Raw genomic sequence first — 26,199 nt, 5'->3', positions numbered from 1 at the left:
ATGAGAAAATGCCATGTAAATGCTACAGCCAAATACACAGAGCCCTAGAACATGGATGGGCAAACTGTGGCTCTCCAGCTGTTTTAAAACTACAACTCCCATCATGCCCCGCTGTAGGCATACTGGGATTTGTAGTTTTACAACAGCTGGAAAGCTGCAGTTTGTCCACCCCTGCCCTAGAACAAAGAATGATAGCAGTGGCCCTCCCATGCGTCCATTACTAATGGGAAACAACCCATGACGCCAGTTCCCCATTCAATACACAGCGGCAGATTTACGAAACACCAGCCATAACACCCACAAAGCAGGGAAGGCGCAAAGGGATCTGCGGGGTGCAGCATCCAGCAAGAGCAATCGGCCGATAGGTAAAAATTAGCTGACCTTTATTAAAAAATATAAAATATTTCACAAATATAAAAAAACTGAATTTAAATAGAAAATGGACTCTGATACAAAAAGATATCGCCATCTGGATAAAAGTTTCAGTCACACACAAACAACGACACGCCAAAGACAAGTGCAAAACGCGAGCACAGCATCAAGAATAGATAACTGGAAATATTACGTGTTCCAGCCACATAATCCGAGGACACGCTCCCCCAGCCTTCCGGATAGTGGAACAATGGCAATATCAGCTTGTGGATACAGACTGGGGGGAGGGGGGCCATTTCTTCCAAAACTCTCATAAAATCAAATATAAAAGTAAAATGAATCACAGTCTGGATCCTTGAAATATTCCACCCAAATTTAAAAATTAAGATTTAGCTTTTTAACACCGGGTCAAAGTCAAAAGCTCTGCTATTAACTGCGGTATCCGATGGCTCAAAAAACATGTCAGCAGACATTTCTCAGTAAATACTTCTCGTCTAAGTTCTAATAAGTTCTCATGAGTTGTGCTGTTCCTCTGTTATTCCCACCAGAAATTTTGAAATAAATTGACAGCTTGGTGTTACACATTGTCCAAGCCATGGATGAGGTTCCTGTAAAATATTACCCAGACTAGGGAAACCCGGAGATACTCTAAGGGCTCATGCACATGACCATTGTCTGCCTGTGCCCGTATTGCGGCCTGCAAATAGCGGGTCTGCAATATACGGGGCACCGGGCGGACCCGTTCAAGTTAATGGGTGTGCAATCCAGGAGATACAATGCGGAACAGAGGCACGGATTGGTAGTTCTACAGCCCACAGACAGTGTGAATCGAGAACCCCATTCAAGTGAACGGGTCCACAAACGGTGGGCACACGTTCGTGCGCATGAGCCCCGATACCGCTTCAGGATGTAATGACAATAGAGTCAATTAATTTGCTTCAGACCCGTCATATTATAGAACCTGTCGTTATGCACTGGGAACACAAAAGAGTTAAGTTCTGATACAATAAAGCCGCGCTGAAGATGTGCGCTCAGCGAATGGCCCCCCAGTCTGCAGGTCGTGTACTTCCATAGGAAGGAATATCTGCAGTCACCAGCCATTCAGTAGATCTGGTAATTGCTCAGAATAGTTTTGGGAGCTGGCGGAGTCTGTTCACATCTAGGATGTCCCCTGTGGAGCCGCCAGGGCCTGTGGATTTTTTAGCAGACTCCCTTGCATGGAATAGGGGGGAGTTTCTTCCATTCTCCTTTTCCGGGTGTGCAGTGAATTGGCCTTTTCCTGAGGTCAGCTTGGCCTTGGGGTTGAGATCTTTGAAGAACCTCAGAGAGGTCTCGTCAGATGCTTGCACTCCATGGACAACCTTTGCAGAGATCTCATTGGTGATGTTCCTTAAGGTATTCACCTCTTCGTTATGACCAAGTTCTTGAGGCGTTTTGTCTGCGATTCTCAAGTTCACTTTAGGTTCAGAGATAAAATCCAGAAGCTCTTTACTTAAGGACTGGTGAGGGGACATCCTCTGGTTCCTCTCCACGTGGCTGTCACTTGCACAGTGGTTTTCTGAGGAGTCCGCCTCGTCGTCGCTGCTGTCGTTGCTCTCTATCAGGTTATAACGCTTCAGGTACTTCTTAGTGGCGAAAGACATGTTGTTGAGAGAGATTACGCTGAGGCCGACCATGCTCTTCTCCCCGCTCCCAGGAAACAGGTTGTGAAGAGAGAAGGAATCCAGCGCTTTGTTCTTGCTTGCGTGAGTCAGAGAGAGCTGCGTCAGCTGAGACTCGCTCAGATACTTTAAGGCGATGGCGTTCGCTTCCATGCTCAAGTCAACTCCATTGGGGATGAAACCGCTTAAGCCGATGTTGGTAAAGGACATGTAGTTCAGTCTTGGGATGAGCGCTTCTGGGTTGATGGAGGAGAGGACACTGCAGGAAGAAAAGCGCATTGTAAGGAAGACATACAATTACTGTCAGGGTCTATAGCTATCGTAGTACACTCTTAAGACCCACTGGAAATCTGGACGGCTGGATCTTTAACCCCTTGATGACCAGGGCGATTTTTCAAGTTTTCTATTTAGTGTTTTTCCTAAAGCCATAACTCCCACCCACCCTTCATATAGCCATACGAGGCGAGGGGCGGGCGCACTGCGCCACCAATAATTGACGTTTAATAGAAATACAGGAGGCGGTGTCCAGCCTATATGACAGGAAGCTGCAATCAGCGGCAGTTAACCCCTCAGGTGCCTGAGGTGTTAACTGTTGCCGCTGATCGCAGCTACCAGTCGGAGGCAGGGTGCCGGCTATGTGATTCTGCGCCGACACACCCGCCTCCTGTATTAAACGTCATCATTAGTGGCGCAGTACGCCCCCCCCACCCCCCAGTATTAAAGTCATTGGTGGCAGTGGCCACAGGGTCCCCTCTTCATTGGTGGCAATGGCAGCTTCTGATCGGAGCCCCAGAAATGTAATCCTGGGGCTCCAATCTGTTACCATGGCAGCCAACACGCTACTGAAGCCCTGGCTGCCATGGTAACCTCCCTGCTGCTGTGTGTACTATGCCCAGGGCAGCAGGGAGAGTGTGAGGTCCTATTCACCCCGATAGAGCTCTACTAGGGTGAATAGGACAAATGATCCCAGGTACTAGCCCCCAAGGGGGGGAAATAGTTAAATAAAAAGAAAAAAAGAAAAAATAAACACACCAAAATATTAAGTATAAATCATCCCCTTTCCCAATTTTACATATAAAACAATAAATACATATCACATATTGCCATGTCCAAAAAGTTCAAACTATTCAAATTTAAAAAAAAAAATTTTTTATCTCCTATGTGGTGAACGCCGTAACAGAAATTTTTTTCTTCTTTTCAAAAATGAAAATGCACAGAATATCGGTATAGGTTATCGGCCTGAAAATTCACAGGTTATCGGTATCAGCTCTAAAAAAAAACAAAAAAAACAACAACACGCATCTCAGGGGTAAATGTGTGCGATCAACGTCATTGTTGATCGCATACATTAGCCCCAGGTGCCTGCTGTCTAAAACAGTAGGCACCTGGCAGCTATGGAGCCTGCTGCAAGCCCACCGACATACATGTGCGTAAGGCAGTCGGGGACGGGTTAATGTTAGGGATCGACAGATATTGATTTTTTTTTTAGAGCCGATACCGATAATCTGTGAACGTTCAGGCCGATAGCCGATAATTTATACAGATATTCAGCAAAAACATTTTTTTGCGTTAACGTGCATTTTTTTTGTTGGGAAATCTTTTTTACTAACTTTTAGCCCCCTTAGGGACTAGAACCCTTGTCTTATTCACCCTGATAGATCTTTGTCAGGGTGAATAGGACCTCACACTGTCCCTGCTGCCCTGTGCACACAGCAGCAGGGAGCCGACTATGGCAGCCAGGACTTCAATAGCATCCTGGCTGCCATGGTAACCGATCGGAGCCCCAGGCTTACACTGCTGGGGCTCCGATCGGAATTGCCACTAAGGAGGAGGGGACCCTGTGGCCACTGCCACCAATGTCTCAATACTGGGGTTTGGGGGGACGCACAGAGGTCGGGAGCCGGCTATGTGATTCTGCAGCCAGCTCCTGCCTCCTGTATATGAATTCATGAGAGTTATTTTAATTCTTGTCTTGTCCTCCCTCCTCTCATTGGTGGCAGCGCCAGCAGCACCACAGGGGGGGGAACACAGAACGCTGTCAGCAGTGCGATCCTTGTTCCCCATACGTTATCGGTATATCGGCAAAATAGATGCAGATACCGATAACGTTCAAAATCCTGAATATCGGACGCTAATATCGGTAAAACCGATATATCGGTCGATCCCTAGTTAATGTGTGTTATAGATCCTAATGTCATTCACGTAAAGGCATTAGTTATTTGCTCTAAAGCCCACATGTATAGGCCGACGTACAAGAAAATGACTGCAGACAAAATCCTGGTCATTTAAAAAGGGATGTCTGGTCATAAACGTCAGATCTGCGGCGTTCAACTCCCAGCACCCCTGCCAGTCAGCTGATCAAAGGGGCTTTGGCGCTCTTACGAGAACTGCAACCTCTTCAGCGATTACATGCATGTTGTCTAGATTGTAGTGGCGGTGCAGTGTCACTACAGCTTGCTCTTGTGGTCACAAGAATGGGACGAACAGCTGTAATTACACTGCACCGCCACTAGACAGCAGGCCACTGTTAACTCTACAGGGCACAGCAGTCACACGGCCACTTCAAGCAGTTGATCGGCTGGCGTGATGGAAGCTCGATCAGATATTAAAGACCGATCCTGAGGAAAGGTCATCAATATCTGTAGCCAGGACAACCCCCTTTAACTGTTTAAAAACCATTCAGTTCTACAGTGCTTCTTGCAGGAATAGATCCAAAATGAACGGGAAATATAATGGAATGATGCCTACTTCTACTTTCTACTGGATCTATTACTGACTTGGGGTAAAAAAAAAATAATAAAAAATAATAAAAAATAAAAAAAAATGCAAGCGTATTTCCAGATTTAGGGTTCGGCTACACAGTGACATGTGTCGCATGACTTGCAGTGATGGTCAGTGGTGTTACAATGAGGCCATGAGTCGCAAAAAAAATAAAAAAAAATCCATCCAAGTTGGAGGGTCTTTGTGACCTAGTCCCAGCATCATATACCATAATAAAAAGCACAGCCAATGCTGCTTTTCAATGGAGGGATTTATACATTATTTTTTTTTACAAAACAAGCCATTGAGCAATGTACGGCTGCATAAATCTGGGCTATACAACAAAGTACCGTAACTAAAACCCAGGGTAATCGAATATGATAAACCGTTAACCCCTGTTATTTGTGCATAGGAGTGAAACCATTTTGACCTCAGATATAAAGATGTGCATATTTCACATAACGTGACTGACATGACGACTTTTAACCAGTAAACATCACCTCCCGTTTCTTTTGCCGACAGCTATATAGTAGTCAATTGTTTTTAGAATCAGCACCACTACACAAAGTATAGACTAGGGATTGCATTGCCCGAGCACTAAGCCGGCTGCATCTGCATTATAGCAAACTGGGACATTACCAGGCATTATCGGACGTATCGGACTTGTTCAGCTTCATGTCTGAGGTTTCTTGTTCAATGTTCACTCCTAGTGACTTCAGCTGTTTCAGCGTGGCCTTCAGGACGCCGTCCTGGTCGTTATGGCTTGCCCTGGGTGGCACATAGTCACTGGATTTCTCACAGGTTCTGGACTCATTTCCACTAGAATCCTCACTCGTTGAGCTCCTCAATAAATGGTTAACCTGACTCTGAAAGGAAAAAATAAAAAATTTACTATTTTACATTTACAAAATAGATGAGGGCGACTGTGACTTGTGGCTGCGAAGCTGCTCTGATAAAATCGAATACTCCTAATAGTGTTAATGTGGTCATGCTGAAATCCAAGACTCCAGATTTCTGTTGCAATGTGCAAGAAATTTAATAATCTAAAAAGACACAAACTACCACTAGGTAGGGTGGTTGCATATTTTTTTTGCATTTCTCCTGTGGTTTAAAGATGAAAGAAGAAAACTGTCAGGAACTGTCTATTTAACAATGCAGGATGCTATACACACACACACACACCATTTATCCATGCATGTTCCCATAGGACTTGTAAAAATGTAGGAATTTATATTTAAAAACAGAACAAAAAAAAACCACCGTAATAGAGTGTGTTCCCACAGTTTGTATGCGAATTTTGGTGCAGATTTCACACCGAAAAGGCTTGCAATTCATCTCGAATTAAATGGGAAAACTACTTGATAGAGATAGATAGATAGATAGATAGATAGATAGATAGATAGATAGATAGATATATCTCTCTTTTTTCCCACATTTGCGGTTTTAAAGACCATACCGCAGGGGGAAAAAAGTGGGACCATTCCTGACGTGGCTATAGCTTCCACTGAAATGAGCAGAATGAAAATCTCATCAAAAGAATATAAATAAAAATAAATTAAACCGGCATCCTAAATAACCATGAAGAATCCTGAAGCAGATTTGACATCAAGTTTCTTTCAGCACCTTAAGGTGCTTTTACACAGTTTTTTGTTGGCTTTTTCTTGCACTATTTAGTGCCTTTTTTTGCGGTAGACACACCAGGTCCAGCTGTTACATGAAGGTCTAGGAAAAATATGAAAAGCAGGGCACACACACCACTAGAAAATGCCACAAAAACTGCAGCAAAAAAAACAAGTGCTCTAAGAAAAAACATGGAAGCCATACAAGGACAAAGTTAGTTAAAGGTAAGACATGATTAGTAAGGGATGAGAGGACAAGCATCAGGAACTGATAAGATAGATAGATTATTATATATATATATATATATATATATATATATATATATATATATATATATATATATATATATATAATATATATATTTAGGTGCAAAATTAGAAAATAAAAATAAACCTGCAGCTCTCACGGACAACAGCCCCTGGGCTTTGCTGTTCCAACGAAAATCCCAAAAAACTAAAGCAAAATTATTTCAGCGGTAAACACTTCCAAGTACAGGATGCAATGCAACATTACATCCTGTACTGGAAGTTTTTAACCGCTGAAAAAAAGATTTCCCCCATTTTTGCTTTGAGCTGGATTCCTTTAGTTTTTTGGGAGATTATATATAATACCCACAGACATAACTCCCTCCATAAGGGATCCATCAGAGTATTGCGCTGGATTACAGGGCAGAGTGTAACCTGTTATTTCATCCATCCACATGTAGATGGTTTTATCGTTTTCCTCATTACAAAACACGGTAGCGCCATTACTAGATGACACCAGTCAAACTTACCAGTAAGTCCTTGTAAAACTTTTCTGGGGGCAGATCCCCAGCACCTGGGTTCCCCGACGTTCCCAGGCTGGCATTACCGGACAATCTGCCATCATACTCCGGGTGAGGAGAACGGGATTCATTTCTTGTGCTGCAAACACTGAAATGAAATCAAGCACAATTATTCAGTTTACCTACATGAAACCTTAATATTCATGAAAGGAGCTCTGATACAAGCTTTAGGCATGCTTTTAGAAACCATCTACCCATGGGAGGGGGGGGGGGGGCATAGAATAGCATAGCATGCATGATAACTAAGAACATCTAAGTAACAGGAAAAGCAATATACAAAAAATAAATAAATAACATTTATAATTTAGCACAAGAAATCAGTTTGTGTTTTGGGCGTAATATGTGGCAAATTTATCACACGATTGATAAATGGCACATCTATAAAAAATGGACTAAATGGAAGTGGGGGGGATGAACAAGTAGTAATGTGCATAGTAGTGGAGGCTAGATCTGGGTTTGCATTGCTAGCAGAGGCTACTCACGGCACTGGTGCAGCAGGAGAGTGCTCGCCGCAGTCTGTCAGCTGACTGCTTTCTGCAAAGCTGTAGATGTCTACAGCCTGTAAGGAGGAAGCGATGGTGGTGAGGCTTGCATCTTGCTCATTGTTCACAGCCGCGCTCAGTTCGTTGCAAAGGTCAGACTCATCCTGTTTGTCCATAGTCTCCTCTTCCTCAGGACATGGAGGGGTGTTCCAAAACAGGCTTGCACCTAAGGTTAGATGTAGCACACAATGCAATGAGGCCAACAGATACTGTGCAGATCACATACAACACTGCAGCCTGCCGCTCCATGGTTTACAGTAGGATTAATACACCAGGGCTCAGGTCTAATGGGTTGCAAACAAAAGCCACGGCTTGGGCGAGACCACGTGTGTCAGTTCTGTTATGGCTTTTTTAAGTCGTAGACTTATTCTACGTTCCTGTTCACATCGGATTCCATGCATGCAGTACTATTTGCTTCCGTCAAAAAGACAGAACCTGATAGACCCAATGGGGTCTGATGTTGTGTGCCATGAGAGAGACCTGGCGCAATGCTGTGAATTCACACACAGCAGATTTATTACAGAAATTTCTGCAATTAAAATTCAGTTCCATTCATGTGAATGGGGCTGTTCTAGCAGCAAGCACATTGATCTCCGCAAGGCCCAGTCACATGAATGGAACTGCTGCGGTCATCTCTGCCGTGTGTGAATGCCCAGTAAACAAAAGCCACAACACCAATGTGAACTGAGCCCAACATTACTATCTTGATTGTATTGCAAATTGTAGCCCCCCCCCCCCCCCCCCCCCCATCATTCTGCACTCAATACCACATAATGAGAATGTGAAAAACTGATTTTTAGAACATTTTTGTGGAAAAAAAATAAAATAAATTTTTTTGCAAAAACATAAGTATTCAGACCCTTTCCTGTGACACTTGACATTTAGCTGTGAAGTCAGTTGATCTGGAAAGATACACCTCTCTACATAAGGTCTCGCAGCTTACAATGTATATCAGCGCAAATCCAAGCCATGAGGAGAACAGAACTGCCTGTAGAGTTCAGAGACAGGACGGTGTGGAAGCACAAGAGAAGGAAACAAAAAAATTCTGCTGCACTGAACGTTCCCAAGAGCACAGTGGCCTCCAAATGGAAGTAGTTTGGAACAACCAGAACTTTTCCTAGAGCTGGCCGACCCAAACTAAGTAATCAGGGGAGAAGGGCGTTGGTAAGAGATGACCAAGAACCCAATGGTGACTCTGGTTGTGTACAAACGAGAGAAACTTCCAGAAAGTTGGCCATTGCAGCAGCCTCCACCAATCTGGGCTTCATGGCAGAGTGGACAGAAAGAAGCCTCGCCTCGGTAAAATACACATGGAAGCTGCCTGGACTTTACGTTGCAGCGGTCAGCAACCTTCGGCACGCCAGATGTGTTGAAACTACGACTCCCAGCATGCCAATTCACTTTTATGGGAGTTCTGAAAATAGCTAAGCAAGTGTGCATGCTGGGAGTTGTAGTTTCACCACAGCTGGAGTGCCGAAGGTTGCTGATCCCTGCGTTAGAGCATCTAAAGGACTTGTGAGAAACAAGACTCTCTGGTCTGGTATTGGTCTCAATTCTAGGGGCTCTTTCACATGAGGGGATCCCGTGCGGGTAATCCGCTGCGTGAAAGAGAGCCAAGCCCCGCTCCGGACAGCAGAGGCACGGAGCATTAACATGACTGATAACGCTCCGTGCCTCTCTGTGATCTTTTTACTACAAAATGACGGTGACCACTTTATCTCACTGTGATTTTGTAGTAAAAAGATCTCAGAGAGGCACGGAGCGTTATCAGTCATGTTAATGCTCCGCGTCTCTGCTGTCCAGAGCGGGGCTTGGCTCTCGGATTACCCGCACGGCACCTGTTCGTGTGAAAGAGCCCTAAGTGCCAATTTGGAGGAAACAAAGCCCTGCTCATCACCTGCCCAATACCATCCCAATGGTGGTGGCAGCACCACTGCCAAAAGGGGCTGCAACTAAGTCCTGAGTAAAGGGGCTGAATACTTATGTCAGTGCCAGATTTTAATTTTCAATACATTTTGCTTTCACTTTTTCCTTATGGGGTATTGAGTGCAGATTGATGAGGGAAAATTTTGACATAAGACATGAAACGAATGCACTGTATAAGCAACATGTTGTTCCACAGGGCAGGACGCCTTGGTAATAGTCTTTATTTGCTAGTTGCATGCTGAGAGTATAAGTTCCACAGCTTCTTCACACTAGACTGCTCAAGCAGAGTATAAGACAATTCACAGCCTTATACTGCCCCCCACTGGCCACACCGCTTATGCCAATAATTTTCACCAATTTAAAAAAAAAAAAAAAAAAAAAAAAAAAAAAAAAGTGTTCATAGCGACTGCACAAATTGCCAGGCAATACCAAAAAATTGACAATTTCAAGAGTAAATCTTCTGTCCTTTTACAATTAAGGATGTATTTCTGAGAGCAACTGGCCCAGTTTTCCCGTCCATCTTGTTGTGCAGCCTCGATTATTTCCTTGCACTATAAATACGCATTCATTTTTACATCAAGGTTTAACATTTCACAGTGACTGAAGAAAGTTAGACTGGTTTGGGGGTAGAACGGCTCAGCTGAAGCCCTTTGGCTTCAAATGGTTTTTAAGTTTCACCTGGAAAAGGTAAAGGGGTATTCTCATCTGGACATTCATAGCCTATTGATAGGATCTGACTGATCGGGCCCTGCCATGAATAGAGAGTACGCTGTGCACGTGTGTCCAGCTATTTTCAAAAGTCCCTAAAAGCACTAAATGGAGATGACAAGGCACATGTGCGGCCGCCCCTCCACTCACAGAAAGTCAAAAGGAAGTCGAAATAATTCAGTTAATATTATTTTTTTAAGGGTGGGTTCACACTAGCGTTATGGTTTCCGTTTTCAGCTATAACATGGTTATAAAATGGAAAATAACTGAATCCCTAAGACGGAAGTCAAAACGGAAGCCTTTAAAAAGGCATTCCGTTTTGCTTTCCGTCATAATAGAAGTCTATAGGCAAGCATAACGGATCAGTCTGGTTTCCGTTATGCATAACAGAAAAAAAAAAAGCCCCGTTGACAGGACTTCCTTTTCCGTCTTGCATAACAGGAACCAGACGGATCTGTTAGGATTCCCATAGACTTTTATTATGGTGGATCAAAACAGAATGCCTCTTAAAAGCTTTCGTTTTGACTTCCATCTTATGGATTCTGTTATTTTCAGTTTATAAGGGTCCATTCACACGTCCGTAGTGCATTGCGGATCCGCAATACACCCGGCTGGCACCCCCAGAGAAATAACTATTCTTGTCCGCAATTGCGGACAAGAATAGGGCATGCTTTATTTTTTTCCCCCAGAGCTGCGGACCAGAAGATTGGGGCCACGCTCCAAACATGCGGCTGCAGAGAGCACATAGTGCACATTCCGTCCCCATAGAGAATGAATGGGTCAGCACCCGTTCCATACAATTGTGGAACGGGTGCGGACAACACTTGCGGACGTGTGAATGGAGCCCAACCATGTTATAACTGAAAACAAAAACAGAATCCATAACACTGATGTGAACCCATTCTAAGTCTCAGATGTGAATAGAGAAAACTGCGCATGCGCAGTTTATACTTAATTTATGGCAGGGCCCTTTTCTTGAGATAGGAGTGGGTCCAAGAGGTAGGACCTGCACCTATCAGATATTTATGGCATATCCCATCGATATGTCAAACGTTCAGATGGGATAACCCCTATAAGCGGTGCACAAGCTCACAGAAAGTCTATGGCCCATAAACTACTTACCCCGTTTCTCCCAGGAGAGCAAAAAAGCACATCTGAGCTACAGAAGCTAAGCACATCTGTGGGGTCTCAGTAACCTCACACCCAATGTCCAAAACACCTGATATGTCATTACTAACAAGATAGCGCTCTACAGATAAACACAAATACTTGGGATGAGCATAAACTGTACCTGTACCGACGGCAATGCTGACGCTGGATTTTGCGGCGTGCTCAGATTCCTTTGTTTCAGTGGCCACAGATTCTGCCACTTTCGGTGCAGAAGACACGTTCTGTGAGGAGCCGACCTCCTTGCAATTATTCTGGGCTTCTAACAAGCGCTGAATCTACAAAGTAGACAAGTTCACATACAGGTTAGGACCATTCCAAAGAAAATGACACGGGTCGTGCCAAGGATCAGCAGAATAAAAGACAAAACCTAGAAAGGAACGATGCGGCAGATATCCCTGTCCCAACTGTTTGTCCGTCTGGAGGATTTTCTGCATGTTCCCGAAAAAAAATTTTTTTTTTTGAAAAGCTGCAGAGGGTACAAGGGATTACTGTCAATCATTTCATTTTCAGCTGGGGAAACATTTTCTTGTCCTACTGCACATAGGGGAGAGGGGGAGGCTCCTGCTGCAGGCAGTTGTCTTGGGCTCCATTCAGACGTCCGCAACATGTTTTGCGGATCCACAGAGCCGCAAAACACGGAAAGCAGCAATGTGCGTACAGCATTTTGCGGACCGCACATTGCTGGCACTAATAGAACAAGCCTGTTTTTGTCCGCAATTTCCCATAGGAATGAATGGGTCCGCAATTCCATTCTGCCAAAGGCGGAACGAAATTGCGGACGTGTGAATGGAGCCTTACAGTGCAACAAAGTATGGTGAGGAGGAGGAGGGGGGTCATGTCTGAGCTCCTGGATCACATTTCTTTCTCAGTTAGGGTCCATTCACACGTCTGCAAAATGGGTCCACATCCGTTCTGCAATTTTGCGGAATGGGTGCAGACCCATTCATTTTCAATGGGGCCGGAACGTGCTGTCCACATCCACATTCCGTCCCTCAAAAAGATAGAACATGTCCTATTCTTGTCCGCAATGGCGGACAAGAAAAGGCATTTTCTATGAGGATCCGCAAAACACATACAGACGTGTGAATGGACCCTTAACGAGACAAAACAGGATCAAAAGGAAAAAGGACAAGATGAAGGGAGGTTGATCTGGTATAATTTTGCTGGTATTAACTAGAAATATGCCTATATTAGGCGTATTTCAGGTGCAGATGATGGCACAACGGCTAGTTGCTCCCCCATCTGAGACTTCTCCTTGCTCACGTCAGGTCTTAAATGGTGGGAGTGGTGTGAGCGGGGAAGGGTCAGCAGGCCCATCTCATTCACCATTTTCTAAGCCTGGTTTAGGTGACAGCAAGGAAGCGGTCTTACATTTAGAACTGGCGCTGGATGCGCCAAAGTTATGGAGAGGCCGGTAGCTCTTTAAAACTTTGGCGCATCCACCGCCAGCTTAGGGCTTTATTAATAGCAGCGTCTAAAATGCCGGTCTTAATAAATGTGCCCCTTAGTGTCTTTAAGCTGAAACTCCTATGATAGTAGGAAGCAGTTTACTAACGCGGTAGGGTACACGTTCACATGCTGGGGTTTAGAACCACCTCCGGAAATTGCATGCGGCTTTTCTATGGATTCGAAATTCAGTTATCGACCCCGTGGTTTTAACAGGCGATTCACGTAAAACGTAGGCCTTTCATCTGTAAGGCCACCTCCACATGTATAAGTTGTGTCCAGTCAGGTATTTTAGGCCGGGAGCCGGACACAACTGGCACTTCAATGCACAGATCTGTGGTCTATACACGGATAGCGATGGACAAAAATCCACTGCATGCAGCATTTTTCTGTCCGGCAATATTTGGCATCCAGCATCACCGGATGGATGTGCCCGATCCCACAGAAAACTCAGGGCCAGGCCCTTTCAGAGGTTTTCCGCTTCATGCTTGAGGAGATCTGAGACGGATAAATGTGTAGGCATCCTAAAAACTGTGCAGTCAACACCCGCACTGCAACTTCCAGTAATGCGTTTTAATAAAAGCGGTTGTCAACCACAATGTCTGAATAGCGCCAATAATCCTTACAAGATTGCACATCTCTATGGCTTATTTCTAATAACCTGCTACTAAGCGATAGCTGTATTTTGTGAATGGACATGAAGGTAATGTCAAAACAAAGCATGTCCTGTTTTGTGGAGTTGTATGACCCTTCTCAGAGGCGTTTAAAAGGAGTCATAGACGCACGCAACACACGAGTCTATGGAAGTAAGGCTACTTTCACATCTGCGCTTTCCCTTTCCGCTATTGAGATCTGTCATAGGATCTCAATAGCGGGGGGGAAACGCTTCCGTTTTATCCCGGTTGTCAACAGGGACAAAACTAAACTGAACAAAACAGAATGCATTCCGTTCCTTATGGTTGCAGCGTTTTTCTTTTTGAGATTTGGTGCGGAGCAAGACTGATCTGTCCTGACACACAATGTAAGTCAATGGGGACGGATCCGTTTTCTCTAACACAATAGAAAACTGATTCATTCCCCATTGACTTTCAATGGAGTTCACGACTGATCCGTCTTGGCCATTTTAAAGATGATACAACCGGATTCGTTCATAACGGATGCAGGCGGTTGTATTATCTGAACGGAAGCGTTTTTTTTTTTTTTTTTTTGCTGATCCACGATAGATCGAGTAAAAATGCTAGTGTGAAAGTAGCCTAAAAGATGTAGCAACTAGGGATCGACCGATATTGAATTTTTAGGGCCGACACCAATAATTTGTGAACTTTCAGGCCGATAATTTATACCGATATTCTGGGAATTTTCACTTTTGAAAGAAAAAAAATAAATAAATACACAAATCTGTTGAAAAAAGGAGATTTTTGTATAACTTACCAGTTAAATCTCTTTCTCGCTCTTCCTTGGGGGACACAGCACCCACCCTTCTGTGTTTGGTTACAGGGTTATGGTCTGGCTGGGTTGCTGGCTGGTTGTTTCCGTTATTGGTTGTTATCCTTTCACTACTTGGACACGCAACTGGTAGCCTCTATCTCCAGGCTGAGGGTATAGCTGATGGAGGAGGGGCTTAACAGTTTTACTTAGTGTCACGCCTCCTAGGGAGCTGAGCTATACCCAAGGTCTGTGTCCCCCAAGGAAGAGCGAGAAAGAGATTTAACTGGTAAGTTATACAAAAATCTCCTTTTCTCGCCCATTTTCCTTGGGGGACACAGACCTTGGGACGTTCAAGAGCAGTCCAAGAAGGGAGGGACCACAAACCCAAGGCGGAACACCACCAGAGCATCAGGAAACCGCTGCCTGCAAAACCAGGCGGCCCAAAGCAGCATCCGCTGATGCATGCGTATGCACCCTATAGAACTTTGTGAAAGTGTGCAGAGAGGACAAAGTGGCTGCTTTGCACAACTGTTCAGCCGAGGCCCGATGCCTCTGCGCCCAGGAAGCTCCGACTGCTCTGGTGGAATGAGCAGTGATGCCGAAAGGCGGAGGTCTGCCCTTGGCTCGATAAGCCTCAGACACCGCCAGTTTAATGAAACGGGCAATAGCCAACCCTTTGCGCGAACCCTCCGGAACCACAAACGGAGTCCGTGCGCCGAAAGGACCCGGTGACCTCCAAGTAAATCCTCAACGCCCTGACCACATCCAGACGGTGCAGTTCCCGTTCTCTGGGGTGGGAAGGAGAGGGACAGAGCGACGGAAGGACGATGTCCTCATTGATGTGAAAGGCGGAGACCACCTTTGGCAGGAAAGTCGGGACAGGCCGAAGCACAACCTTATCCTGGTGGAAGATCAGGAAAGGTTCGGAGCAAGAAAGAGCCGCTAACTCCGACACCCGTCGGAGAGACGTGACGGCCACAAGAAAGATGACCTTGCAGGACAGAAGGCGAAGGGAGACCTCCAGTAAAGGCTCGAAGGGGGCTGATTGGAGCGCCGAGAGCACCACATTCAGGTCCCAGGAAGGAACTGGAGGGCGGTACGGCGGAGCAGAGTGAGCCACCCCTTGTAAGAAGGTCTTAATTGGCCCTAGAGGGGCCAGGGGACGCTGGAGAAGAATAGACAGCGCCGAAATCTGACCCTTCAGAGAACTGAGGCACAGCCCCAGGTCCAGACCCGACTGGAGGAAGGACAGGATTGTGGGAAGAGAAAACCGGAGAGGTGGGATGCTCCGGGACTCACAGAACCCCAGATAGGACCTCCAAACCCGATAGTAGATCCTAGAGGATACGGGCTTACGAGCACGGATCATGGTGCGGACTACGTCCGCGGAGAAACCCCCTCGCGTTAAGACGGCGGTCTCAATAGCCACGCCGTCAAACGTAGCGAGCCTAAATGCTCGTGGAAGATCGGTCCCTGAGAGAGAAGGTCTTCCCTGGAGGGCAGTGGCCACGGTGCGTCTGCCAACAGCAACATTAGGTCGGTGTACCAAGACCGGCGGGGCCAATCCGGGGCGATTAGAATCGCGGGGACGCCCTCTGCCGCGATCCTCCGAAGAACCCGTGGCAGGAGGGGAAAAGGAGGAAAGACGTACAGAAGGGAGAATTCGCGCCACGGAAGGACGAGCGCGTCGGCGCCGTATGCCTTCGGGTCCCGTGCCCTGGCCAGGTATAGGGGGACCTTGTGGTTGAATTTGGAGGCCATGAGGTCCACGTCGGGGCGACCCCAGCGAAGACAAAGGGCTTCGAACACCTCTTGCATCGCTGCAGCGCTGCGAGTGCCTCCCTGATGGTTTATGTATGCCACAGCCGTGGCATTGTCCGATTGGATCCGAACAGGGTGGCCCCTCAGCAGATGGGTCCAGTGTCTGAGGGACAGAAGAATCGCCCTCAGTTCCAGAATATTGATTGGAAGTCTGGACTCCGATAGAGACCAAACGCCCTGGACGGACCGGGGAGGGAAAACCCCCCCCCCCCACCCCCGTAAGCTGGCATCTGTGGTAATCACCAGCCAGTTCAGTGGAAGGAAGGACTTCCCCCTTAGAGGGATATGCAACCACCAGCCGAGGGAAGCCCGAGCCAGGGGAGGCAGAAGAAAGGTCCTGTCCAGACTCCTCGGTGATTTGTCCCAGGCCGACAGAATTGCCCTCTGAAAGGTGCGGGATCGGAATTGTGCGAACGGCACCGCTTCGAAACAGGCAACCATCTTTCCCAACAACCGCATGCTGGATCTGAGGGAAGGGCGGTGATGATGGAGGAGACTGCGAACCGACCCGCGAAGGGCCAGACGCTTGTCCGACGGAAGGCGGACCTCCGCCAACTCTGTATCCAGGAGCATCCCCAGGAAGATCAGCCGTCTGGAGGGGGTAAGGGAAGATTTGGGGTAGTTGATAATCCAACCGAACCGCGTCAGGGTCTCCAGAGTGAGTTCCACACTGCGGGATGTCTGAGAGAAGGAGGGTGCCTTGACCAGGATGTCGTCCAAGTATGGGAGAAGAAAAACACTTCTTGAACGTAGAAGGGCCAAGACAGGGGCCAGGACCTTGGTGAACACTCGAGGAGCCGTCGCCAGACCAAAGGGAAGGGCGACGAATTGGAAGTGATCGTCCCCCACCGCGAAGCGCAGGAAGCGGTGATGACATGGAGCAACCGGAACGTGGAGGTATGCATCCTGAATGTCGATTGAGGCCATGAAATCCCCTCTTTCCAGGGAGGCCACTGCGGACCTGAGAGACTCCATCCGGAATCTCTGCAGTCTGAGAAAACGGTTCAGGCGTTTTAGGTCCAAGATCGGACGCACTGAGCCTTCCTTCTTGGGAACCACAAAGAGGTTCGAGTAGAACCCCCTGAACCTTTCCGTCGGAGGCACGGGGGCGACGACACCCTTGTCCATTAGAGAGTGAATAGCCGCGAAGAAGGCGGCCACTCGTACGGGATCTCGCGGAGGACGGGATCGGAAGAAACGGTCTGGCGGAATGGACGCAAATTCGATTTTGTATCCGCAAGATACAATCTCGAGCGCCCATGCGTCTGAGATGTGGGCCCGCCATACGTTCCTGAATAGGAGAAGGCGGCCCCCCACCCGGGTGGGTGGGGGCGCACCTTCAGGCAGAGGGCTGCTGGCCTGTGGGAGCCCGTGCAGGCTGGGACTTGCGCCAGGTAGGTTGCGTCCGAAAAAACGGCTTCTTGCGTCTATCCTGGGCTGGGCCAGAGGAAGAAGAACTGGCCGCGGGTCTAGACCCGGTGGGCTTGCGAAAGGACCGAAAACGGGACGAACCAGCGCGACCACGGGGGGCGCCCATTGGCCTGGACTGGGGGAGGTGAGTACTCTTCCCACCCGTGGCCTCTGATATAAGTTCGTCCAGACGGGTTCCGAACAGGCGGGAACCCGTGAATGGTAGGCCGGCCAAAGAGCGTTTGGAAGCGGCGTCCGCCGCCCAAACCTTCAGCCAGAGTTCCCTCCTGACAGAAACTGCCAGGGCAGAGGAACGGGCAATGAGGGCACCCGCATCAAGGGAGGCCTCACAGACGAATTTTCCGGCCTGAACAATTAGTTGGGCTAAGGAACGGAGGTCCTGAACAGGGACGTCCGACCCTAACTCCCGTTCCAGTTGCAAACCCCATTCAGAGACCGCTTTGCCAACCCAGGCGGAGGCAAAGACCAGTCTAAGGGCCGAACCAGAGGCAGTAAATATGGCCTTGGAGAGGGATTCCGTACGACGGTCCTCAACAGACTGGAGGGAAGATCCGTCCTGTACAGGAATAGTAGTGCTTTTGGACAGGCGAGCCACGGGAGGATCAACCTTAGGCGGGGATGTCCACGTGGTCACAGAATCCGCTGGAAAGGGATAACAAATGTCCAGCTTTTTGGGTGTAATAAAGCGGACGTTAGGCCGAGTCCAAGCCTTGGATACCACAGAAGAAAAATCAGCGTGTATGGGAAAAACCTTGGAGGCCTGTTTGGGGCGGAGAAAGGACACGCCGGCCTGTTCAGAGCTGGGGGGGGTCATCGTGTAGCTGAAAGGTATCACGGATGCTAGTGACAAGATGCCCCACCGCGGATGCCAATTTGGACGAAAGCTCTGAGTCCATGTCCACGTCCGAATCCGCCAGTTCTCCCTCAGAAAGCGTATCCCTTTGAGAGGATAGACTTGACTGAGCTCGCACGCATGGCGGAGAGAGCGAAGCATCTGGAGAAGATGTGTGCTCAACCCTTGAACGTTTCTGAGTATGCCCGGCCCTGGAAGATTCGCTGGGAGGCAGGGAACCAGTGGGGGCGGCAGAAACGGTAGTCCCAGCGGGTGCGACAGGGATTGTGGCAGCCTGCGGGAGAGGCGGTCTATCCACGAGACGGCCCACTACGTGTGTAAGGCTTTCCACCGCCTGAGACAGAGACCTAGCCCAGTCAGGGGGTTCAGAGGCACCGGGGGGCGCAGCGGGAAGCGGGCCCTGCACCGGGGCCTGACATGCAAGGCAATGCGGCTCAGATTGCCCACGCGGAAAAAGTTCCTTACAGGCGGTACAGGCATGGTACCAGGGTTTGGGGGCACCTGTGGGATCTGACATGCTGAAGTGTGGTTGTACTCTAATATAGAGACCACAAAGGGTTATAGCAGCTATGACCAGGAGGGTTAGGAGAGGGTTAACTGTCCTACCAGTGCCTCAGAAGAACGTCAGGAGATGGCCCAGATCAGCAGCAGCAGAGAAGCAGTGAACAGCAGTGAGCAGCAGAGAGCGCCCACAGAAGCCGAGCGATGTACACAGGAGGTTAGAGTCCCCCACCGTGTCCCAGCTTCCTGTCAGGAGTGAGGAAGCGCGGGAAACCTCAGCAGAAAGCGCGGGGAACAAGCTCCGCCCCCTCCAGCGCTTGAAATGTCTCCTGTGAAGGAGAACATAGCTCCGCCCCCAAAATGATGCATGCGCGTAAGCCCCGCCCCTACCAGGACCGCTAAGCCCCGCCCCCCGTTCTCGGAACGGAGCGGGCGGCGGCGGGAAGGGGGAGAGAGAGAGAAGAGAAAAATGGAGTCAGCCCCGAATGAGGGGGAGAGGGGGGGGGGGAGAAAGATAGCAGCGTGGGGGGGAACGGCGTGGGGGTGCTGAGGATGCTGCTGTGCTGCATTGTCCTGCAGATGAGCGCTCAGAATGAGCGACCACGGGTGCCCCCCTTACCCAGAGGGGTAGATGCTGCAGATAGGGACGGGGTATGGGCTGGAATAGCCATCTCACCGTCCGACGTCTTCACCCTCAGTCCTTTCCAGCAGGGTCGCCCCTTCAGCCACTGGCACCGCAGTGGCAGGAAGCTGGAAGAGGGGCTTGGCGTGCGGGCGACCCCCTAGCTGGCGGGATGTAGGGGAGCCATTGCTGCCCAGATCCTCCTATTGCTTCTGTGGGGGAGGCAGCAGTGCAGATAAGTTGGCACTGGCGCAGCTCAACCCCGGGAGAGCAGAGAGGTCTAATGCGTCTCTGGTATCCCTAGGAAAAAATAAAATAACAAAATTAGAAGGAAAAGTAAAAACAACAAGGAGAAAACAGCCCTGCAGTAGCAGGGAGTGTCTTGCCTCCTTGGACACTAAGCTAAAACTGGTAGCCTCTATCTCCAGGCTGAGGGTATAGCTGATGGAGGAGGGGCTTAACAGTTTTACTTAGTGTCTGTACTTAGCTGAGCTATACCCAAGGTCTGTGGGCGAGAAATTAATATGTTCATTGTTAATGGGTAGTTTTTTGTTTTTTTTTTGTAAATCTTTTCTTCATTTATGCTTAATATTTTGGTGTTTATTTTTTACTAACTTTTAGCCCCCTTGGGGACTAGAACCCTTGTCCTATTCACCCTGATAGAGCTCTATAAGGGTGAATATGAGCTCACACTGTCCCTGCTCCCGACCTCTATGAGAGGTAGCTGCGATCCACAGTAGTTAACCCTTCAGGTGCCGCGGATCGCAGCTACTTGTCAGAGGTCAGGAGCCGGCTATGTGATTCTGCAGCTCCCGCCTCCTGTATATGAATTCATGAGAGAGTTCTCTTCATTGGTGGCGCAGTTGCCACAGCCCCTCCCCCTCTCTTGTCCTCCTTCCTGTCATTGGCGGTAGCACAGGGGGAGGGAGAGAGACACTGCTTCCTTCTCCCCTGTGCAGCTGAGGGAACACGGAGAACGCTGAGAGCAGCGCGATCTGTGTTCCCAATACGTTATCGGAATATCGGCAAAATAGATGCCGATACAGATAACGGGCAAAATACTGAATATCGGTAGAAACTATAATCGGTCGATCCCTAGTAGCAACCAGCTCTTTGCACTTCACAATGGACGGCGCTGCGTATTTCCAGCACCATCTTCTGGCACCAGAGCTCCTCGAAACCGCTGATCAGTGGGGGTGCAGGGTGTCAGGCTCCCAGACATTGATGGCCTATCCCTACGATAGGCCATCAATATTAAAATCCTGGGATACCCCTTTAGGGTACATGCACACAGATTACATGCACACAGATTATATGCACAGAGTACATGCACATGACCCTGGGTACATGCACAAGATTCATGTGCAGAGAATCCGCAGGTGTTCGCAGGCAAATCTGTGCGGTCAATCCCAAGTAAATGAAGAAAATCCAGTCAGGAAAAATAAATTGAAATGCTGCAGATTTTAAAATCCGCAACGCATGTCAAAATCCGCGTGGAAAAAAATCTGCATCGTGTGCATTGAGAATTTCTAATTGTCATAGAATACAATGCACATGACCGCACACAATCCTGATAGTGTGCATTTAGCCTTAAAATCCATCACGAGAAAAAAATATATAAAAAAATTAAATATTTAATATAAGATATTTATAGGCAAGTATAATTATAGCTTAGTAGGTATATAAGGTAAGTTAGCCAACCAACCTGAGTTTGAAGGAGCTTCAGTTGCCTGTCCTGTTCGGCTAGAAGGTGGTAGGCTTCAGAAGACAACCCCAACATCCCATTAGTTGCAGACATTGCTGGAGTTGTACTATGCTGGCATGAACGAGGACTGCACACATTGATTGGCAAAGAATCCCTCCTGCCCGGTGACATCACATTTTCTACCGGTGACGAGCAGCTCCCTGCCCTGGAGGTACTCCTTTGGCAATTGTTGACGCACACCGCGTTGCAGCACACTGCTGGACAGCTTATGTTTGGATAAGCGTCTGATGGGCTCTCCGCGCCACAATGGTTGATACAACCGTTCATCACTGGCCAAGAACTTGCAGTGTGGCATTTTGCTGGGGCAATATTGTGGCAACAGTTACAAACATTGGTTGGATGGCAAGGAGCATAGTTAGGAGTTGGTTTGGGCATTTCAGAAAGTTTCCTTTGCGGAAGAGGAAAATTCACATTGTGGGTTGGAGATTGCAATAGAGGCGATTGCCTGGAAATATGAGCCGGCGTCATCACTGGTTGTTTGTGGCAGGATCCACTAATGTTACAGCTCAGATCAAGGTTGGCTGAACCTCTGACCTGATGAACTGATGTATCAGGGGAAGAGCCGGTACGTGGCGTGGACAGAGAAGACGAGGATGAAGAGGATGTGGAATTTCTTCTAGCTTGCCCTCTTGCATTCTGGAGAAGACTTGGCTCATTGGATGCAGTTGTTCGGACTTTGCATGGCTTTGTTGCTTGGCTCTTAGAATTTTTAAAGGCCATGAGCAATGGCTTTGTAGAGGATTCCTTCCCAGGTTGGTCACCATTTTGACATGATGCGCTCAGGACTTGACTGACAGTTTTCGGTGTTGAGGATAATGGTGCAAGTTTCTTACTATTATGTTGAGCTTCAGGTCTTGGTTCTACAACACTTCCAAATACCAAAGAGAGTTCTGGCACACAAGGATGGATTGTAGTTGCCTGTATGAAGAACACACATTAGCGCTACCTGCAAAGTGAATGAGATTTTTACAAGTCTAACCCACACGCTGCGCATATTTTCCATGTGAAAAATTAACTGTTATTGCCCGAAAAGTCAGTCGGCGTAATACAGCCTTAGGGCTCATGCACACATCCGTTGCCTGGCCATGCCCGTATTGTGGATTGCAAACATCAGGTCTGCAATATAAGGGCATCGGCCGTGTGCACCCTGCATTATGGATGTGGGCCCATTCATTTGAATGGGTCTGCAATCCAGAAGGTCCAGTGCAGAACGGAGGCATGGAACCCCACAAAGTGCTTCCGTGGGGTTTCTATCCGTGCCTCCGCACCGCAAAAAAGTTGTGCATACGTTACCTTTTTTGCGGTGCAGACAGATCACGGACCAATTCAAGATGAATGGGTCCGGATCGCTCTGTGGAATCCACACGGATGTTGCCTATGCATTGGGGATCGCAAATTGCATGGAACGGCCAAGCAACGGTTGTGTGCGTGAGCCCTTATGGCTCCAGTAAGTGTTTGCTCTCTTTAGTCAAAAGTTCAGATGTTCCAAAGATTCTTTTTCAAAAAGCCAGAAAAGGGCTTGGAATCTTATTGGGAAAGAGTGCAAAAAGAGAGTTGTACACCAGTGCCACCTAGTGGCAAGTGTAAGTCACAGAATGCTAAACTGAAAAAAATAAAAAATCTAGTAGATTTTTCAAATAGATGTTTTCCGGGGCCCAGTAAACCCAATGTAATTACTCATCTTGGTTGTAGAAGAAACTTTTTAATATACTTGCCATCTTTAAGTTGTGTGGATCAGTAAGAATCCTGCTTCCACCAATAGCACATGCTTTAAAGGGAACCTGTCACAGGGATTTTGTGTATAGAGCTGAGGACATGGGTTGCTAGATGGCCGCTAGCACATCCACAATACCCAGTCCCCATAGCTCTGTGTGCTTTTATTGTGTGGGGAAAAAAAAAATTTGATACATATGCAATTTAACCTGAGATGAGTCCTGTCTGACTCATCTCGTGTACAGGACTCATCTCAGGTTAATTTGCATATGTATTAAATATTTTTATTTATTTTTTTACACAATAAAAGCACACAGAGCTATGGGGACTGGGTATTGTGGATGTGCTAGCGGCCATCTAGCAACCCATGTCCTCAGCTCTACACACAAAATCCCGGCGCCAGGTTCCCTTTAAAAGTTTTCGGTCTGGTCTACGGACATTAGGTCGCCTCAACAGACCAGGACAGGGGAGGTGCTGTGAACGAGGCCAGAACTATTAGTCTCCCTGGCACAAACTCCTAAATCCACCTCATCTGCACACGCGCCAGGGATAGTAGTAGTTATGCCCTTGTAAACAGCACAAACCACGTCCTCATTCATAGACCCAACTGGAACCCTGTTAAAGGGGTTGTCCAGGTTCAGAGCTGAACCTGGACATCCCTCCATTTTCACCCCGGCAGCCCCCCTGACATGAGCATCGGAGCAGTTCATGCTCCGATGCTCTCCTTTGCCCTGCGCTAAATCGCGCAGGGCAAAGGCATTTTTCTGAGTTCCGGTGACATACCGGGGCTCTCTATGGGGCTGACAGGAACCCCGGGGACGTCACCGGCACTGATGGGCGGGATTTGGCTCTGCCCTAGCCAGTAAAACGGCTAGGGCAGAGCTAAAGCCCGCCCCTCAGAGCCGGTGACGTCACCGAACACACTGCTGGGCGGAAGTTACCGCCCGGCAGTGTGTTATTGTAAACACAAGAGCCTGTGCCCTGCGCAATCTAGCGCAGGGCACGGGAGCGCATCGGAGCATGAGATGCTCCGATGCCAGGCTCAGGAGGGCTGCCGGGGTGAAAATAAGGGTATGTCCGGGTTCAGCTCTGAACCCGGACAACCCCTTTAAAGGACACTACATTGGCAGAAGCAGGATCTTCAGAAGAGGTACATCAGGTTACTAGGTTCCCAAATGACTGATCCATGCAACGCCATGAGGACTTCATAAGAAACGTTGTACAGGCAAGTCTGTTTCACCAAACAAAAACACAGCTTGTTTGCCTACTGTCTATCAAGCCTCAGATGCAAGATGGCTGACTGCTCCGATTTCAACAGGATCAGCTGACCATCTAAGGGCTCTTTCCCACGAGCGGATTCAGTGCGTGAAAGAGCCAAGCCCCGCGCCGGACAGCAGAGACACGGAGCAGTAACATGATTGATAATGCTCCGTGCCTCTGTGACCTTTTTACTACATAATCACAGGGAAAACTTAATCTCACTGTGATTTTGTAGTAAAAAGATCACAGAGAGGCACAGAGCGTTATCAGTCATGTTACTGCTCCGTGTCTCTGCTGTCCGGAGCGGGGCTTGGCTCTCATTCACGCAGCAGATTACCCAGCACGGCATCACCTCGTGTGAAAGAGCCCTAAGGCCTCTTTCACACGGGCGTCAATTTTTTTGCCCGGGTGCGTTGCGGGAAAATGCACGATTTTCCCGCGCGAGTGCAAAACATTGTCATGCGTTGCACTCGCGTGAGAAAAATCGTGCATGTTTGGTACCCAAACCCGAACTTCTTCATAGAAGTTCGGGCTTGGGATTGATGTTCTGAAGATTGTATTATTTTCCCTTATAACATGGTTATAAAGGGAAAATAATAGCATTCTGAATACAGAATGCATAGTAAACCAGCGCTAGAGGGGTTAAAAAAAAATATAAAAAATTTAACTCACCTTAGTCCACTTGATCGCGAAGCCCGGCATCTCCTTGTGTCTCCTCTGCGCCGAGTGGCTGAACAGGACCTGGGGTGAGCTGCTCCATTAAATACAGGTTAAGGACCTTCGATGACGTCACTCCGGTCATCACATGGTACGTCACATGATCTTTTACCATGGTGATTCACCATGGTAAAAGACGATGTGATGACCGGAGTGACGTCATCGAAGGTCCTTAAGCGATATTTAATGGAGCAGCTCATCCCAGGTCCTGTTCAGCAGAAGAGACACAAGGAGATGCCGGCTGCGCGATCAAGTGGACTAAGGTGAGTTAAATTATTTTTTATTTTATTTTTTAACCCCTCTAGCGCTGGTTTACTATGCATTCTGTATTCAGAATGCTATTATTTTCCCTTATAACCATGTTATAAGGGAAAATAATAATGATCGGGTCTCCATCCCGATCGTCTCCTAGCAACCGTGCGTGCAAATCGCAAGGCATCCGTACTTGCTTGCGGATGCCATCCGATTTTGACACACCCCATTCATTTCTATGGGGCCTGCGTCACGTCGAAATCGGACAATATAGAGCATGCTGCGATTTCAACTGAACGCACAAGTGATGCGTTAAAAACAATGCTCATGTGCACAGCCCCATAGAAATGAATGGGTCAGGATTTAGTGCTGGTACCATACGTTCGCCGCACGGATCGCACCCGCACGGAAAACTCGCCCGTGTGAAAGGGGCCTAAGGCTACTTTCACACTAACATTTTACTGGATCCGGCAGGGTTCAGCAAAAACACTTCCGTTACTGATAATACAACCGCCTGCATTCGTTATGAACGGATCCGGTTGTATTATGTTTAACATAGCCAAGACTGATGCCTCATGAACTCCATTGAAAGTCAGTGGAGGACAGATCCATTTGTGGCAGATTGTGTTAGAGAAAACGGATCCGTCTTGCTCGGCATCCCAGGACGAAAAAGCAAAAATACAACATGTTGCGGTTTGCTCTCTGGTCTGGGAACCCAACGGAATGCATTTTGGAGCATTCCGTTCAGTTTTGTCCCCATTGACAACTAATGGGGACTAAACTGAAGCGTTTTTTTTTTTTTTCA

At 47.8% G+C, this 26,199-nt stretch overlaps 1 protein-coding gene across 1 annotated transcript in view; it reads right to left on the bottom strand.

The window, feature by feature from the left end:
• Nucleotides 1-362: 362 nt before the first annotated feature.
• Nucleotides 363-26,199, bottom strand: part of STIL (STIL centriolar assembly protein) — a 43,327-nt gene continuing 17,490 nt past the window's right edge. Inside the window, exons 12-17 of the mRNA XM_044300803.1 lie at nt 21,393-22,370; nt 11,707-11,860; nt 7,722-7,947; nt 7,189-7,327; nt 5,433-5,659; nt 363-2,292 (exon numbers count right to left, since the gene is read on the bottom strand). Coding sequence (XP_044156738.1) covers nt 1,494-2,292; nt 5,433-5,659; nt 7,189-7,327; nt 7,722-7,947; nt 11,707-11,860; nt 21,393-22,370 — 2,523 coding nt within the window. The 3' untranslated portion in view covers nt 363-1,493. The remainder of the gene's footprint in view (nt 2,293-5,432; nt 5,660-7,188; nt 7,328-7,721; nt 7,948-11,706; nt 11,861-21,392; nt 22,371-26,199) is intronic.

This window comes from Bufo gargarizans, chromosome 7, assembly GCF_014858855.1.
Source record: "Bufo gargarizans isolate SCDJY-AF-19 chromosome 7, ASM1485885v1, whole genome shotgun sequence".
NCBI classification, from domain to species: Eukaryota; Metazoa; Chordata; class Amphibia; order Anura; family Bufonidae; genus Bufo; species Bufo gargarizans.
The sequence above is the reverse complement of the archived record's forward strand: the minus strand, read 5'-3'. Positions and strand labels throughout refer to the sequence as shown.